Genomic DNA, 15,351 nt, shown 5'->3' on the forward strand with positions numbered 1-15,351 from the left:
TTTTACCGTCAAAAGGTTATCTAGTTAGGAGACGCTTCTACTACGGCCGTTAAGCTTTAAAGAGCACCCTAACTATCTTAGGGGTTAGGACAGGTTAGGTTTAGAATGCCTAGAGGGTGTCAATCGTAACATTCTACTGTTCTACTACTACTTAAAGGGAGCAGATAAGCTCTTATAATTCCGCTAAGCCTAAAGGCCTATATACTCCTAAATCCGCTATAACTATATTATTAATAACTCCCTTAAGGAGTTACTACTAGTAAGGAAGGTAGTTAAAATGTAATATACTAGCCTTATAACATTTATAGATAAGTATATAATATTTTATTTAACTACCTTAAGGAGGGAAAAAAGGAAGAATATAAGAGTTATATAGAAGAGTGCCTTTTTAGTATATATGTATATAGCCTAGGTAGGGCCTGGTTAGGCTTCGGGTTAGGTCCTAAGCAGGCCCTGACCGTATACCCTACGAACGACCTACGAACGTCTCGCGAACCAATTATACACGCTTAGGTAGGTCGAGTGGGTCCGGTCTGTTACCGGGTAGGTCTGGTCCATTGCTAGGCAAAGCCTGGCATTATTTAGCCCGGGTAAAGCCTAGGCCTGTAATATAGTATTAATAATTATTATTATTTAATTTAATAATATTTTTGTAAAAATTTAAATATATAAAACCTTAGTAGTAATATGTCTAGCTATATTAGCATGTCTAGGGGTTTAGGCCTTACCTATTAGGAGATAGGTAGTAGTCCTGAACTAATTAGTCAGCACTAACCACCGGGTAACCAAACGCTTGTTGATGTCGGTTGCTAGGGTTACCTCAAATCAGCACCCTGCCCTTCGGGTTGGTTGGTTCATGCTTGGCGCTCTTTCCCGACGCGTTAAACAGCGGTCGCGGCAGCACACGAATTACATCCAAACAAGCACAAGCAACTCACACGGCCAGGCAAAACCAAAACAACCATCGCATAACGAACATTCCAAAAACGCGTCCCCCTATGGCACATTTGCCAGCGACAAACCTAATTACATCAAATCATCGGTTCTTGATGGAGGACGACGCTGAAGCGAAACGCTTCCAGCGGCAATGCATCGAGCACCTCGAGAACGTGCTCGAGCGCGTCCGGAGTTTTGGCGAAAGTGTCTACATCCTCAATGATGAGCATCTCGCCGCGCTGAACGTGCGCAAGGCCGAGCCGCTTGACATCGAGGAGCAGAGCGTTGACTTCGGACGCCGCTTCTTCTACCCTCGCTTCACCCTCGAGGAAGCACGCAAAAAGACGACCGATTTTATTTCCGAGAATGGCCAAGACGTCGGCCATTACGGCGACTGGCCCAAGAGATGTCGACGAGGCTCCTACGTCGGCTTTGAATCAACCCCTGGTCCCTATGACCCCGAGGAGAGACACCCGCTCTGCGATCCGATGACGCATGCCGACATCAGACTCCGCTGGTTTCTGACCGTGATGGGCGTGGACTTTCTTCCTTGGATCGACACGCGCAACTTCGGCGTCTGGGAGGGTTCGGAGTGGTGCTACGTGAGGTAGGTTCCTTGCGTCTGGCCACCTTTCTTCCATGACATTCATTAGGCGTGCAACATCAGGGGAGGGAACCACTTTCAAAAACTAACCCGTCCTCTCAGTGAAAGGGATCTGTTCCCTAATCGGATGGGCAATCTTCCTATCCATTACTCACATGGCCCAAGGGTTGGGAATCCTCCGCATCAGTACGCATTTTATGCCAGCGCGGCCTTTGTGATCCCGGACCCTTCGGCCGATCTACCACACGTAGGGGGCACCGTCGTCGACTCCACAGAGCCTTGCGAAGGCGAAGTCCTGCGCAGTGAGGTTGCCGCTGCTGTTGGGCTCCTCAAGCATCAATTTTGTCGGGGCGACTTTCGCCGCCACCATACTCTGCCCGTGAGAACCTTCCCCTCTCTCCATCCAAGCCGTTTCCCATTTTTCCTGCATCACGACAGCACTTGGTGCTATTTGATGGTTCAAGTATTGATGAGACCGCGTTGGATCAGGCCATCGTCTTCTCCTTCCACCATGACCGCTTCGGCCGAGTCACACAATTCCACTTTGACGGCCGCTCTCTTGTGTTACGGCAATCCCGTCTCCTCGACTTCCGAAGCGACGAACCGACAGTCGACGCCTATCACATGATCCGGTGGATGGCCAACCGCCCAATGGGGGAGACCAGGTTTTTGCGTACTGCCGCTGAGGAGGCAGAAGGGTCAGAATCGCAGGACATGGATAAGAACAGCACCCAGTTGCCCATCGATGTACGAGGAGCATGAGTGTCGGACAGTAGCTGTGAGAACCAGGGTAGGCAATGTGGGTGACAAACCTGATCTGTAAACAAGGTATGAGGGATAGCTCGGTTAATCATCTGCACAAAGCCTGTGAGTATTGCCCTAAGTTTCGACCGCCAGATGCGCCCAGCCATCCTCTGGTGCGAGACAGAACAGATCACTTGATCGCGGATGGACCCAGCGGGCTATGCTGCCAGAGCAGAGTATGGTCATCTCTATGCCGCGCAAGAAGACAAACAAGCAAGCTCGTACATTACGGAAGCAGTTTGGTTGGTTGATATATACCCTTTCTTTTTCTTTTCTTTTTCTTCTTTTTCTCTGATCTTTTTTTGGGTCAATTTGGGCTGACATGCAAAATTCTTCGGCGGCCCAAAAACAGCGCTTCATCGCTGCATCAACCTAGCAGTTACCATTGGTTCGCCTCATGACCAAGTGTCGCATGGCTTGACGGTGCTGTCCCTGTTGGTTCCAAGCTGCCCAATCATGGGAACAACAGAATCGAACAGCAGTGAAAATACCCAAGAGAGGGGGCTGTCCCTGCCCAACGGCATTGGGTCGTCTCAAATAGCCGCCATCTTACGGCCATAGTGAAGCCTGACCTGAGGCCACCGCTGAGACCCCCAGACATATGAGTCCGCCATTGTCTAGCGAAATTCGACGTATTGTGTCCCTACTGCAACAACATTGCTCGACGGCGAGGCTCCGGGACAAGGCCTGCAACGCTTCGCCCTGTCACAGGCCAGTGAACTCATTTCAGTCATTTTTTTCCCCGAGAGCCAGCATTTTCTGCCAAATCCTCTGGGGCCATAAGACGGACGCTGCTGGCTGAGGTGTATGAACAGAGTCCTCACTTCATCGAACGCCAAGGATTGCAGAGACCGTCACATATTAGACAAGTACACTTCCTACACACCCACCATATCCTCATCATCCCACTACCCGCAGTCCAGATACCGCGCAGTCGCAACACAATGGTCGTTACTAAAACTAAAAACCCCATCTCACCTGTCCAGTGGTGGAAGAGGGCCAAAGATTTGAATCTTGACCCGACGAGCCTCAACGTCACGACGTATGAGGCCCATTCAGCGTCCAAGTTCAACGAAACCGACTTCATCCACTTGAAGGCTGTGTGGGAAAACAGAATCGTGACCGAGTTCCACATCAGCGAGTACGTGCGTGAGGAATACGTTAGGAGAGCCGAGGAGCTTGTGGGCTTGAGGGCTAGCCCATCGTCCGAGCAGGGGCAGCCTGTGTGCTTGCTGCGACAGAATCTGCGAGCATTCATTGATGCATCTGCGGCTCCGTTTCGTCTGAATGATCCCGTGAACAGTCGACTTGGGCCGTTCCTCATTGTCAAATGGTACCTCGAACGAACTAAGGCTGTCAACAATCAAGGCCTGGACCTGGGAGGAGACGTGCCCAAGCTCCTTCGAACGTCGGAGCGACTGCGGGAGAAAAGGCGAGCAGCGGAAGCCGCTAGGAAGGCCGAAGAAGCATCGTTGTCCCAGAAGATGGGCGCCATTTTACTCGAAGAGCAGAACGCTCGAGAGCCGACGACTTCCGCCAAGAGACCCCAAACACCGTCCACACAGGTGATAGATGGTTCGGATGCTGCCGTGGCCGCAACAAAAGAGCTTGACGTTATCAGCCCAGAAAGCATGCAGTTCGACAAGAGCCGATCTGAGGACGAAGAGATCGTCAACTCGGCATTGGTGACACTGCTAATCACCACCACCCTCTGCTCCGGTATCGGTATCGGCGGCCGTCAGGGGCTTGAATGGCTTCCAAAGCGAGAGTGTTTCCGACTGGGGCCACTAAACCACCCCGTTTGCGAAGCTCGTACCGATGGGCTTCTGCGCGACAACGGTTCATGGAGCGGCGGCGAAGCGCACCCTTGCCATCTTGGAAGTGAAGCCATACAAGCGCCACATGGCCTTGGAAAAGATCAAGTGGCAAGAAGCTTGCCAAATGGCCGCGTGGATCTCGACCAGCCTTGACCAGAAATCGGCGGAGAAGAGGAAAGAAGGGATTCTGCGCACGAGTGACAACAAGAACCGGTAAGTATTGTCGCCCGCATCCCATGGAGTTCCGTCCCCATTATCAATAATCAAGAAACTTGGCTATGCTGACCCCGATGCAGCCGAATCCTGATATCGCAGGATTACCGTCATCTGTACATCACGGTGGGAGAGTGGGGCCCCGGGTATGAGAGATACATCCAGGGAGGTCATCGGCCGGTGACGCCGCCGTCCAACAACAGCTCGCCAACCAAGAATCGAGGACGGGTGAAGGAGAAGGTTGGTTCCGGGAGCGAGTCGGGCAGTTCTGGCGATTCCCAGAGTGGCATAACAACCCGGCTGGACTCTGATGTCCGTCGCGGCCGCGGCCGAGGCCGAGGGAAGGAGGACACTGACAGGGCACCGTCGCCTTCCCGGCCGCGAGCTTCATCGAAACCAGAACCGCAAGCGATGGGGACATCGCTCCCCGAGCCGGGTTCCGCCCCGACGGAATCGGGCTCCAGACGAACTTCGTCTTCGACACCCCAGGTCGGCACCGAATCAGGCCCACTGCCCCAGCGCCAACCCCCGCAACCTACAGCGGAGGATCTCGACAAGGGTAACTTCTTGGTCATGCGTTGTCACGGGCCATACAGTCTCGACGATGCGCAGCATGTTGGAGCGTTACTTCGCAACGTTTTAGCCTTGATGTTGGAGCTATCGGATCCTTGCGCATAACACCGTGCTAGAAAGCAGCCGTGTTGCTTTTGTCCGGTTTTTTTTCTTTTTCTTTTTTTTTTCTTTTTTTTAGGATTGATTAGCTTCTGTCCATCTGTGCTGGCCCAACCCTTCCGGCCAGGACTCATGTGAACTTCCTCGATCCTCGTTCACTACATCCCTATCAAACAAGATAGTAGTGGTTAAATATTTCCTTTTTTTGGATGTTAATGTTCTTTTTAAGTTAGGCTTTGGTATAATGCGGCAGGTTGCTACTACACAGTACAGTACTATACTCGGGGTTCCAAGGAGCTGTGGCCAAGCTAGGAGACCAGGGGCCGGCTCCACTCATCATACGCACATTTTTCTAGCACTAAGCTTGCTTACCACTGCTAGAGGTTCATCAATCAATTTATAGTATTAAAAAGCAAGGTACATCTAATGGCCATGTTACCTTATCCTTTTTTTTAGACAAGGTAAGTGTTCTTGCCAAATGTAGTTACAAGCTTATATAAGCGTATAGGAGGCGTTAAGAGTAGTAGTAAAGAAGGAATAGAAAGAGTGCCTTGTTAAACTATCTACAAAGAATAGAAAGAGCGATATAAATAGACAAAAGAAAATGATCTATACGTCTATAAGCTTATAAGATAGCTTATATTACTTATAGCTAGAGTCCTAGAAGCTCCCTTACTTCTAATATACCCCCTAGTTAAATGTAATAGTTACTTTAACTATTTATTATAATAAGGGCTTAGGCAAGGGGCTAGGAGCCAAAGCCTATAGCCCTAGAGGCAGTAAGGTCGACGATCTAGCAGTAGGTTTAGGAGGGCTATAGAGGGGGCCTACCCCCCCTATAGACCCTACAGAGCAGGCTACAGGCTACAGAACTAGCCATAGTAGCTAGCTAGAGCAACCGTTAGAGGGCCGACTAAGCCAGTAGGATGTAACGAACCCAACTCAGACTTCTTCTAAAAGGGTTCAGACGAAGGTAGATTAAGCAGGACAACAGGCAGGTCGTCTAAGGGATTCGGTAAAGCCAAAGGGTTCATAACAACACTAGAGTTATCTCTCACAGTAATCAGTAATGCCTGGTATAAGTACTGTGATTATGGGTTGCTATCACTGGTAAACTCCCAGAGTTCGCTAGAGTCCGGTGGAACGAGTGACTATATATAATTCCCTGTCCTTCCTCTTTGAGTCTTGATCGTATGATTGCTGCTATAATCCTGCGATCGTTACCTAAGTGCTCGTCTTGATCGAAGTATAATTATTGCGATTACTTCCTGATTAGTCTTTAGATCTTGTGGTTCCTGATTAGTCCTATATGCCTTGCTAGGTTGCCTTATGTAGCCAAATTATGATACGATGCCTTTCCTTTAGGTCTTTTGTCCTTAAAAGACTCTGGTCTGTTTTAAATAGTGCTAATATCCCCTGTCTATATATAATTGCGTTTCCTAGTTTCTTCTTTCCTTTGCCTTTTTACGATATTATTAAGATAGCTAATTATATAAGAAAGAAGTCGAAATCTAAACCTACTATATTGACTCTTTATACTAATTACCTTCTTATAGCAATTCTTTCTTTAGATAGCCTTTTAATAATGCGTCCTTGTTTACTATATAAGTCTAAAGGCCTTAGTTTATATAAGGTCTCGAAAGCTAACTCTTCTTGATATATAGAGTACGTTTGTAATAAACACTCGAATTATAACGTTCTTAGTGTCTCCCCTGCTTAGCTTTAGTCTATCGTAGCTTAGCATTAGAAACTTAAGGATAAACTTATAGCTACTAAGGAGCAAGTCCTTTGTCTTTAGAAATAAAAGCGGATGTGGTTTAAGAAGATGATAAGGGCTATTGCTTGGGGTATTAATAGTGTAGAGAAGTTAGAGCGAGTGGAGCGTAAGGAGGCTAAGGCGGTGGCGGCAGCAGAGGCTTCTAGGGTTACTATATCTTCTTTAACCCTATCTTGCCTATCTGCCGATTTCGGATAGCTTTAGGATACTATATATCCTGAAGTTCCTTTGGATCTATCCTTGCTAGCCGATTTCGAGTTAGTCTCTAGTCTATTGCTTTTAGTCGATTAGGGTTCCTCTAATGGAACTGCTAAAGTTTCTTAGGGTAATTTAGGTTCTTAATAGGTTCCTATAAGTTATCTTCTAGTCTAAAATCAAGCTATTTAACTAGATATTATAGTTCTCTGTTAACGATTTGTAAATCTAAGATTTCTTCGACGTCCTATTCTTTCTCTTCGTCCTTTACTTCGATATACGTAGCAACCTTGGCGTTTTTTGGTACTGGTTCGAGGAGTAAAATATAAAAAACGTCTATCCGTAGTTATATAGATAATAGTAATAATAGTCGATAGTTAGATGTCGAGATTCGTTCTTTAATAATAAATAGTCCTAATTTTTTAAAGTCTAGCTTCTCGCTTAGTCGTTTGGTTTATAGATATTATAAGATTAGATAGACTTTGTCTCTCCTCTCTAGGCAAGGTCCCTCGAGCCTATGTTTGTCGTAGTAGTTCTTTATCTTAGTTTTGACAAACTTAAGTTCCTGCTTTAGTATTTTATATAGTACGTACATTTGTTCTGCCTTGACTGCTGCTCGTGGTACGGTGACTTCTAGTCCTTGGCGTAAGTCTGCTTCGTACCTATAGTTCGTAAAGAATGGTATAACCTTTGTGGTTTCTGTCGATGTCGTATTGTAGGCGAGTTATACTATAGGCAATAATATAACCTAATCGTTTTGCTAGTAATTGACATAAGAACGGAGATACTATTCGACGACTTAGTTTAGTTACTCCGTTTGTCCGTTGGTCTATAGGTAATATGCCGTTAATAGTTTGCTATTAACGCCTAATCGTTACATTAATGCTTGCTAGAACTTCGATATAAACTTGGTGTCTCTATCGGTAATCCATTCTTACAGCTAAGTATGTACTAATGTAACTTGCTAATAAATCACGTCTGCTAGCTATTTAGCTATCTAGGATTCTTTATAGGGAAAGAAGTATACCTATTTAGTTAGGCGATCTACTATAGTAAGGATGCTATCGTAGATCACTCCTATGGCTATGTCCTTAGATTCTGGCAGCTTCGTAATGAAGTCTATCGTGACCAAACTCTATAGTTTGTTAGGTGTTGGCAGTGGCTGAAGTAGCCCATACGGCTTGTATCGTGCCGTTTTGCTTCGGTTGTAGATGTCACAGCTTTATACGACTTCCTTGACTCGTGCCGTTAACTATAGAAAGTCATAGTGTTTCTTGACTTATACGACAGTTTTTGTGACTCCTTTATATCCTTCGAGTTTCGACTTGTAGAGTTCTCGAATCATTCGTAGCTATTAGTCTTTGTCGTAGATATACGCTTTGCCTCGGTACTAGAGTTTCTTATCTCTTTCTTCTACTCTGTTAGGTACTACTGGTCTAGGTACTGCTTGATACTATGTCTCGTCGGTCCTTTCTTCCTAAAAGATTACGTAATACTCTAGGAACGAGTCAAGTAGGTTATCTTCTATAGGTGCCTACGTTTCGTAATATAGTGTCCAATCTATTTATTCTTTAAATAACGGTAGTATTGTTTCTGTCTGTTCTTCTATATGATCTGTTTGTTAGCTTAAGGTATCCGCTTGTACGTTCTCTTTGCCCTTCTTATAGCAGATCTTAAAGTTAAATTCCGCGAGGAATTCTACTTATCGTATTTATTGTCTATTAAGCTCCTTTATTATTATAAAGTATTATAAGTTCTTATAATCTATATATACCTATACTAGTTTAATTGTACCGCTAAGGTAGGGTCGCTATTCCTTAAAAGCTTCGACAATCGCAAGTAGTTCCTTATTATAGATCAGATAATTAAGACGTAGTCTGTCAAGCTTCTTCGAAAAGAAGGCTATAGGATATAGCTTCCCTTATTTGTCCTATTGTCCTAATTGTCCTCTAATAGCATAGTCTAAAGCGTCCGTTTCTACCTTAAATAGTTTCTTAGGATCTAGTAGTACTAGTACTAGGTCTTTAGTAATGGTGTGACGAACCCAACTCAGACTTCTTCTAAAAGGGTCCAGACGGAGGTAGGTGAAGCGGGACAAGCAGGCAGGTCGTCTGAGGGATTCGGTGAAGCCAAAGGGTTCATAACAACACTTAGAGTTGTCTCTCACAGTAATCAGCAATGCTTGGTATAAGTACTGTGATTGTGATTGTTACCACTGGCGAACTCCTAGAGTCCACTATAACGAGTGACTAGCTAGCTATATATACACAATGGTCTGTCCTTCTTCAATAGTTATCACCAGTATCACTTCTCTTTTCACTTCGTGATTCTGCGTTGTCGACGGTGACATGTTATTATCACCAGTGAAGACCTTAGTCTTGGCGGTGATAATCTTCTGATTGGTCCGTCGAGTGATTGGCTGTCGGAATGTCCCGTGTCCTAGCTGCAGCCTGCCAGGCCGCCTATATGCTTATCCGTGACACGATGCCCCTCCTTTAAGGCTTTCGACCCGAAAGCCCTCTTAGGTCGTTTCAAATAGCGCTAACAACCCTTCGCTTGTGAGTACTACATTCTCCCTGTTTCTGTATCGTAGTCGCCATGCTAACAAAATACCGATAGAGAAACAGAAGTCGTATTTTACACGTTACCGTGCTTCCCTTGCTTAGAATATCGCTAAGAACGGTTTTGTCGTTATACCTTGCTCTTGGTGCGTGTCGTAAGGCCTCGTCTGTAAAATGATCACACGCACAAAGCGTTATAAGGCCTATGTTTGTCAAGGTCGTTCTTGCAATAGCTCTGGCATCCCGCTTTCTTCCTGTAAGCCTGTCTCCTTTTTTTTTTTTTTTTTTTTTTTTTTACTATAATTCCTAATGTTTGTTCTAGTGGATCGCATTCTTTAAGAGCAACGTTGTATTAAAGATGCTAAACATCGTGCCAAACTTGAGCTAGATAAATCCCAACGCCGTCTAGAAGAGGCCTAGCGTGAGTTGTCCGAAAAGCTTACGCGGCTCCGGCATCTTCGTCAGCAGAAGGAGTTTTTAGTAGAGAAAGGTGCCGATATGGTGGCGTATAGTCTATCGACCTTAGACGAGTTAGAGGAGATTAAGTAGTAAGAGACGCCTACTATGCCCTCGTCACAGATTAATGATACCGTCAATGCTGTCGACTGGGGCGCCGTCTTTGGTTCTGTCCCGGGTTTTCCTTTGGTCGATCCGGGTTCTGCCGGTAGAACTGTTCTAGTTTCTTAGGGCAGTTCAAATTCTTGACTGGTTCCTATGAGTTGTCTTCTAGTCCGAAATTAAGCCATTTGACCAGGTACTATAGTTCCCCGTTAATGATACGTGAATCCAGAATTTCTTCGACGTCCCATTCTTCCTCTTCGTCCTCTGCTTCGATGTGCGTGGCAACCTTGGCGTTCTTTGGTGCTGGTTCGAGAAGTGAAATATGAAAAACATCCGTCCGTAGGCGTATAGATAACGGTAACGATAGTCGGTAGTTAGATGTCGAAATTCGTTCTTTGACAACGAAGGGTCCGACCTTCTTGAAGTCTAGCTTCGCGCTTGGTCGTTTAGTTCGCAGGTTTCGTGCAATCAGATAGACTTTGTCTCCCCTCTCTAGGCAAGGTCCCTCGAGCCTGTGTTTGTCGTAGTAGTTCTTCATTCTAGTTCTGACAAACTCGAGTTCCTTTTTGAGCTTCTTATATAGTGTATATATCTGTTCTACTTTGACTGCTGCTCTTGGCACTGTGACCTCTAGTCCTTGCCTAAGGTCTGCTTCATATCCGTAGTTCGCGAAGAACGGTATGACTTTGGTCGTTTCCGTTAGCGTCGTGTTATAAGCGAGTTATACTATTAGTAACAGTATGACCTAGTCGTTTTGCTAGTAGTTAATATAAGAGCGGAGGTACTGCTTAATAACTTAGTTTAGTCGCTCCGTTTGTCTATTAGTCTGTAGGTAATATGCTGTTAACAGCTTACTGTTAACGCCTAATTGTTGCATTAACGCTTGCCAGAACTTCGACGCGAACTTAGTGTCTCTGTCGGTGATCCATTCTTGCGGCCAAGCATGCACTGATGTAACTTGCCGATAGATCACGTCTGCCAACTGTTCTGCTGTCCAGGACTCCTTATAGGGAAAGAAGTATGCCCACTTAGTCAGGCGATCTACTACAGTAAGAATACTGTCGTAGGTCACTCCTGTGGCTATGTCCTTAGATTCTAGCAGCTTCGTAATAAAGTCCATCGTGACTAAACTCCATGGTTTGTCAGCTATTGGTAGTGGCTAAAGTAGCCTATACAGCTTGTGTCGTGCCGTCTTGCTTCGATTGCAAATGTCGTAGTTCTGTACGACTTCCTTAACTCGTGCCGTCAACTGTGGAAAGTCGTAGTGTTTCTTGACTTGTACGACAGTCTTCGTAACTCCTTTATATCCTCCGAGTTTCGACTTGTAGAGTTCTCGAATCATCCGTAGCTATTGATCTTTGTCATGGATATACGCTTTGCCTCGGTACCAGAGTTTCCTATCTCTTTCTTCTACTCCGTCAGGTACCACTAGTCCGGGTGCTGCTTGATACTATGCCTCGTTAATCCTTTCCTCTCGAAAGATTATATAGCATTCTAGGAACGAGTCAAGTAGATCATCTTCCACGGGTGTCTGTGTTTCGTGATGCAGCGTTCCGTCTATTCGTTCCTTGAACAACGGTGGTGTTGTTCCTATTTGTCCTTTTGTATGATCCGTTCGTCGACTTAAAATGTCCGCTCGTACGTTTTCTTTGCCCTTCTTGTAGCGGATCTCGAAGTTAAATTCTGCGAGGAATTCTGCCTATCGTATTTGTCGTCCGTTGAGTTCCTTTGTCGTCATGAAGTATCGCAAATTCTTATAATCCGTATACACTTGTACTAGTTCAATCATACTACTAAGGTATAGTCGCCATTCCTTGAAAGCTTCGACAATCGCAAGTAGTTCCTTGTCGTGAATCGGATAATTGAGACGTAATCTGTCGAGCTTCTTTGAAAAGAAGGCTATAGGATGTAGCTTCCCTTGTTCGTCTCGTTATCCCAATTGTCCTCTGATAGCGTAGTCTGAAGCGTCCGTTTCTACCTCAAATGGCTTCTTGGGGTCTAGTAGTACTAGTACTAGATCTTTAGTAATGGCGTTACGGATCTGCATGAATGCTTGCTTATGTTACTCTTCCCATTGGAATTCAGTATTCTTCTTGGTAAGCTCGTACAAAGGTCGTGCGATCGCTCCAAAGTTCCTGATAAACATTCGGTAGAAGTTCGCAAATCCGATGAAGCTTTGTACTTCCGTGACTAACGTCGGTCATGGCCAATTCTTAATGGCTTTAACCTTTAAAGGTTCCATCTAGATTTGTCCTAGGGATATTTCGTATCCCAAAAAGACTGTCTTCCTGACATAGAATTCGCTCTTTTCCTTGTTAACTGATAGCTTGTACGCGTGTAGCGCGTCTAGCACTGCTATCACGTGCTTCCGGTGTTTGTCTATCGTCTTGGAGAAGATGAGTATGTCGTCGAGATAATATACCGTAAATTTGTCGAGAAAGGGTCGGATAGCTTGATCAATTAGGGCTTGGAACGTTGCCGGCGCGTTTGTAAGTCCGAATAGCATGACAAGGTACTCATTTTTCCACTTGTCGCCTTCTTTGATCTGTATATAGTTGTAGGCCGATGGCAAGTCAAGACACGTGAAATATTAGGCTCCTGCCAACTGATCTCGGAGCCATGAGATTAGCGGTAACGGGTATCGGTTTTTCACGGTCTGTTTATTAAGTTGCCGATAGTCGACGTATAACCGTAGCTTTCCGTCTTTCTTAGGCATAAACAGGATCGGGTAGCCTGCTGGCGATGTCGACGGGCGGATATATCCTCTTAGAAGGTTCTCCTCCAAATATCGCTTAAGTTCTTTATTCTACGTCTGGCTCGTGTAATAAATCTTAAAGAACTTTAGTCGTGCTCCTTCCTTAAGCTTGATCTTGTGATCCCATAGGCCGTGTTCTGGTAATCCTTCCAGATGCTTTGGTTCGAATGCTAGGTGTCCCTCGTACTCCTTCGGTACTTCCCTAGTCTTGTCTCGTCTCTCGGTTTTCTAATAGTATACGAACTTGGTTCCGTCTATGGCGATGCTGGCGATTTCTCCTGTCTTAACCCACTACTCCAATTACAGTGCTCCGCATTCGTCAACAGAGAGAACAGCTATCGGCGATTCAGCTCGTTCCTCCTATCGCGATATCGATGTCGTTATGCTGCCTCTTCTAGAGTCTATAGTGGTCTGTCTGCCACTGTCCGTCTCTTGCGGTGGATCCGTAGGACATACCTTTCCTTGAGCATCGTCCGCTCGCGATCCTTGCGCGCTCCCCATCTCATTGGTCGAATACGACTCCGTTCGGGGTTGCAGGTGGCCACCATTCTTCTAGCTAATGTCCGGGTCGTAGTCTTCATACTATAGTAACCCTAATATTATATCTTTATCGTTACCTATGTCTACGATGCTAAATACAACTGCTATAGTCTTTCCTACTATAGTGATATCGATCGGTTCGGTCTCCCTACGTACCCATTACGTCGGAAATGGCCCTTTGACTATGCTATGCTTCCGCTTCACTCTCTAGGGTATTTGTAACTGATTTATAAGTGTCGGCGAAATCAGATTCATCTCTGCTCCACTGTCCACTAGTACGAGCATTTCGTGCTATTTCCACTGTGCTGTTATCTATAATCGCTTGTCTTGCTGCCGTCGTCCAAAGATTGTAGCGATTTCCTATGTTTCTGCCAGGAGGTCTCGATATAGTGGTCTCTTACGCCAGTTCCTCCTATACTACGCTACTACTTACTGCTACGTAGGCGTTAATAGTTTCCGGGCCCCTCGAAGGGCCCTGACCCGTTTCCTAGGTTAGTGCTAACCTCTTCAGTTATTCGGCTAATAGCAGCTTCGTCGATCGTGCTCATTTCCGTGAGCTATTAAGTGCTTGCGGCTTCCTACCATTGGGTCTGCTCTGCTTTCCGTCGTGCGTACCATAGCTTCATCTAAAGCTCCCGAATTCGTAATTTCTTTTTGTCCGCGTGATAGAGGCAATCGTTGCTCTAGCACGAGTCCTATGTGTCTCGTCCGGTTCCGCAGTGCCTAGGCCAGGCTCGTTTTGGAACTACCGTGATGCTTTCTAGATCGCGGGCTTCGATCTTCCAGAGCAATTCGGCCGCTCTGTTTCCTGTATCGTAGACCCATTCCATAGGGTATAAGCCTCCGTCCCTGTTTTCCTGTCGGGTCGGCCAGTGATTGTTTTCGAATTTGTCGCGGAAGTGATATCGGCATTCGTGTGCCATACACTGGAACCAGGGCACTTACGCATGTGCCTCATGTCAAGGGTACAGTCACGTGGCGTCGCCTAGGAGGTATTGGAATTCTTTCTCAAATCCTTCCCATTGTACGTAGACTGTAGGTACTCTAGTGCTGACATAGGAGTATTTCTTCTAGTAGCTTTCCTACGTACGCTCGTCTTTTCCGCGGTTCGCGCGCATGAACTGGTATTCTGGGTTCCGCACGTCGTTGCTGAGTTGTTAGCCGTCAAGATACTCGGCGTAGCTATCAGGCCCATCGTATATCATAGGCTGTTCTCCTTTAATAGTTTCCACGATATGTCAGAGTTCCCTCATTTCGTCCCTTATTCCATCGCTTTATTAGGCAAGTCAAATCAAGCGCCCGTCCCATTTACGTAGTTCCGTGTTAAGCCGAAAAACTTCGTTACAGTACCATTCGATTCGTTCCTAGAGGAATAGAACATTAGGTCCAGGTCTTTCGATTCCTTAGGTGTCGGTTATCCACGATCCATCCTACCTCTACGTAACTATAAAACCCTACTACCTCAAGGCTAGGAGAATCGAAACTGGCGGTGCATATTCTCCTGCCATATCCTATTCGGCAAGACCTGTCTCTAGGTCTACAGTGACCAGTTCGGAGTACGGTGCTTGTTCGTCTTTACCGTTGCCGTCATGTCCGAGACTATCTATGTCACTATCCTTGTCTTTGTAGCTCGTAGCCGCTACTTCGATAACGTCCTTGGTAGTTTCGTCGATAGTCGCAATTTCCTTTCTAGGGGTTGGTTTCCATTCTTTCTTCGGGCTTTAGCATTCTCACTTATAGTGCCCTTTCTTTCCGTAGTTGTAGTAGGTAACATTAGACTTGTCTTTAGCCGTCTTCTTCTAGTCCTGCTTCTACGCTGTATCTACATCTATAGCTCCGGGGTACGTCCTGTACGAGGTATTGACGTACGCTTGCTTTTTCTTATCGTTAGCCTTAACCATGGTTCCGTTCATTCG

The 15,351-nt window shown here is 45.9% G+C and overlaps 3 protein-coding genes across 3 annotated transcripts; all 3 read left to right on the forward strand.

Moving 5' to 3' along the window:
- Positions 1-893: 893 nt before the first annotated feature.
- Positions 894-2,403, forward strand: MYCTH_2305413 (uncharacterized protein). The gene is made up of 3 exons (XM_003663413.1): positions 894-1,543; positions 1,643-1,919; positions 2,030-2,403. Exons 1-3 carry the CDS (start codon positions 1,050-1,052, stop codon positions 2,300-2,302), a joined length of 1,044 nt encoding a protein of 347 aa, XP_003663461.1. The 5' UTR covers positions 894-1,049; the 3' UTR covers positions 2,303-2,403.
- A 710-nt stretch (positions 2,404-3,113) lies between these two features.
- On the forward strand, positions 3,114-4,429 carry MYCTH_2305415 (uncharacterized protein). Its single transcript, XM_003663414.1, has one exon. The coding sequence runs from the start codon at positions 3,289-3,291 to the stop codon at positions 4,312-4,314; it is 1,026 nt and encodes a 341-aa protein (XP_003663462.1). The 5' UTR covers positions 3,114-3,288; the 3' UTR covers positions 4,315-4,429.
- A 5,116-nt stretch (positions 4,430-9,545) lies between these two features.
- On the forward strand, positions 9,546-10,335 carry MYCTH_66924 (uncharacterized protein; the record flags this gene model as incomplete). Its single annotated transcript, XM_003663415.1, has 3 exons — positions 9,546-9,585; positions 9,638-9,835; positions 9,919-10,335. Coding segments are annotated over 2 exons (160 nt in total), but the record flags the coding sequence as incomplete, so codon positions are not given.
- Positions 10,336-15,351: the final 5,016 nt, after the last annotated feature.

This window comes from Thermothelomyces thermophilus, chromosome 3, assembly GCF_000226095.1.
Source record: "Thermothelomyces thermophilus ATCC 42464 chromosome 3, complete sequence".
Taxonomy (NCBI): Eukaryota; Fungi; Ascomycota; class Sordariomycetes; order Sordariales; family Chaetomiaceae; genus Thermothelomyces; species Thermothelomyces thermophilus.